The sequence below is a fragment of the Trypanosoma equiperdum genome (genome assembly GCF_001457755.1).
Source record: "Trypanosoma equiperdum strain OVI genome assembly, contig: ctg_670, whole genome shotgun sequence".
Taxonomy (NCBI): domain Eukaryota; phylum Euglenozoa; class Kinetoplastea; order Trypanosomatida; family Trypanosomatidae; genus Trypanosoma; species Trypanosoma equiperdum.
The window spans coordinates 463-3,164 of NW_027124610.1; the positions used below are offsets into that span (position 1 = coordinate 463).

Genomic DNA, 2,702 nt, shown 5'->3' on the forward strand with positions numbered 1-2,702 from the left:
ATTTCCTCTTTTCGTGAAGCTTCTGACTCTCCAGTTTTGCCAGTGATCCTCTAATCACCATAATTCATGCGAGGTCACACACCCTAATAAAATTAAGGCATCTCTACCGTGTCTTATGATGCCAAGGAAGGTTTAGGACATTTCTAACCAGTCCTTAGTTTATTCTATCTTTTCACAAACCCTCACTCAAAGTCCCTGTTTTGATATACCACAGACCTTTGTGGAGCCGCCTGAGTTTAGAGGAATTTTCGATGCAGCGATGGTATTTCTTATCCCTGCATCGGTTGAACAAGTGGGGAATTCGTCATAAAAGGTGGCGCATTCAAATGTGATGATATTCAATCCGCAGTTTAAACCACCAGCATTGCCTAATTTTCCGAAGCGAAGTTTTTTCCGGGACAAAACATACGCATAACTTCTTTATGATTTTCCCTAAACAAGAAAGAATCAAATTTGATGTTGTCATAATTTTTCAATAATAATAACAAAGAAAAGATATTAGCACTCTCTGAGGTTCGCTCACTTGAATTTTAAATGCAGATATGGATAGTAGCAAGTCTCTTGAGCCTGCGTTCTCACTACCTAAGACTAGAGCAAATGACTCCCATTTATGAAGGTGTTTTGGATAAGCAGCTCTCTCCGCAACCTCTTTTTGAAATTGTGAAGTATGATATTCCTAGATCTATTAGGAATACACGACCTCCGATACTGAAACAAAAACATTGTTCACTCACTAGCCATTAGCCCCATAGAAATCTTCACAAGAGCTTGAGCACGTCACCCTTTTTGACTCAAAAGAGGTAACGTGTCATTTGTCTGGTCTCATTCACTACACTTTATGCGAACTCATCTTCACGCACTACATACAAAGTTCCTGCAGAGTCAGGAAACTTCGCGTACAAAACAGCACCAACAACAACAGACCTCCACGATTCTTCCTTAAGTTTGTAGACAATATTGTGAAGTAATCATTTTGCGGACCAAAACTGATCCATAATCACTTCCTTTTTCTCCAGGTCCACCATCTTCCTCTTCGCACCATAATTTCCTTTAGAAGAGGTAATAAATCACATGTTTTTCTCGAGCACAACTGCAATATTGTCGTCATGGTTTGTCTTTCCCCCATAAAATTTTAGTCATCCACATTCCAAATAAGCATTACCTTTATGAAATATTACAGTAAAATCCACTATTATTCACACTAATAATGTTATTATTAACACAAAGAAGCCACTCGTGTTAGATTGCTTTATATCAATAGCAACAAATACACCAACAGAGGTGAAATGATTTGAGTTTCACTTTTTGGTCGAAGTGGCTTGTATGATTGTCGTGACGATTCGGTGGTATTTGCTTCTTTTGAACTAAACGGATTGGTGTCCGTAGTAGTTTGCGTATCTGCATTTGTGCCTGAAGTTACGGATGCCTCGCTTTTCATTGCTGTTTGGGGAGATTGTGGGTGTGCCTGGGCTGGGAGTGGTTTGTTTTTCTCTTCTACATCTTGTTTCGGGGGTTGCACAACAGGTAGTGAAACCTTGGGTGATGCACGTGGCCTCATTTCCACTGTGTCTTTTTGCTCCAATACTTGCGGCCCCTCATTCTTTCTTGCCTTGTTTTGGGGGTTGGCCAGTTTTTCGATAAGTTTTTCCAGTCGCGTTAACCACACGATGTTGGGCCTTCCCGTTTCCTCACCTTCCAGTTTATACACAACACACGGTGCGTCCTCCATGCGTTTCGAAGCTCCACAAGATTGCGTGATTGGTGGACTTCCGTAGCCAAATTGTCTTGCTTTGCCGTCTTTTTTCTTTCATTTTTTCTCCCCAAGTTCTTTTGTAAGATCCTTTTCCATTATCTTCAAAGTTTTGGCATCAGGTCTCGCAGCGTAAATTGCTGTGGAACATTTTTCCATAACGCTTTTCCAATGCTGTTCTGCTTGTGTTCCGTTGCTCCAGCTTTCTTCACCATTTTGCCATATGTTGCTTTCATAGCACAGATTGACCATTTCGCCTTTACCATTTTGTGGCTTGCACAAACACAGAAGATCTACTGCCAACGCTTTACCTGCAAAAGCCCCGTCACCTAATGTAACCGTTTCCGTATACCCACAGTCATTATAGCGTTTATCCTTTCCAGTCCAATTTAGAAAACCGTCACTGTCACCTCCATACAAAATTGTGTTTATGGTGGTGTTATATTCGTTTTCATTGTCGCCTACTTCATCCTCATTTTTTTTCACCCACTCTCGTATTCCCAGTGTCAAATTCAAAAAGCTGCATAGTGTGTCAAATTCCTCCTTATTCTTTATGGAGTCGTCTGGGGATGCCTGACAGCTCACTTCTTTTATCCCCAAAACCAGGCATATCAAAAACCCAACTGTGTATTTTCACATTTTCTAGGCTTTCCCGTCTAACTCCTAAGTTTCAGAGGAAGAATTTCCTCAGTGAGTTTTGCAAATATCAAAACATATTTTAAACGTCCCAGCATGAACGTAAGCTTATTTCTTACATGCACCATCATACAAGTAATGCACCACGTTAGAATGTGAAAACATTCAGTTAAATTACTGATGGGTAGGCATCATTCGCTGCTGGGGCACATCATTGTTGCATTCAGAGTCGACAACTAACCAATTATGTGCAATTTGGCTTTGCAACAAAAGAAATGCTTATCTTCTTGATGTGCGTGTTTACTCTTCACCCCTG

General features: G+C 40.6%; 1 pseudogene across 1 annotated transcript; it reads right to left on the reverse strand.

Annotated features, from left to right (window-relative positions):
• Positions 1 to 1,249: 1,249 nt before the first annotated feature.
• TEOVI_000312800:pseudogene lies at positions 1,250 to 2,383 on the reverse strand (annotated as a pseudogene). Its single transcript has one exon. A coding segment is annotated over exon 1 (1,134 nt).
• Between the last annotated feature and the right edge of the window lie 319 nt (positions 2,384 to 2,702).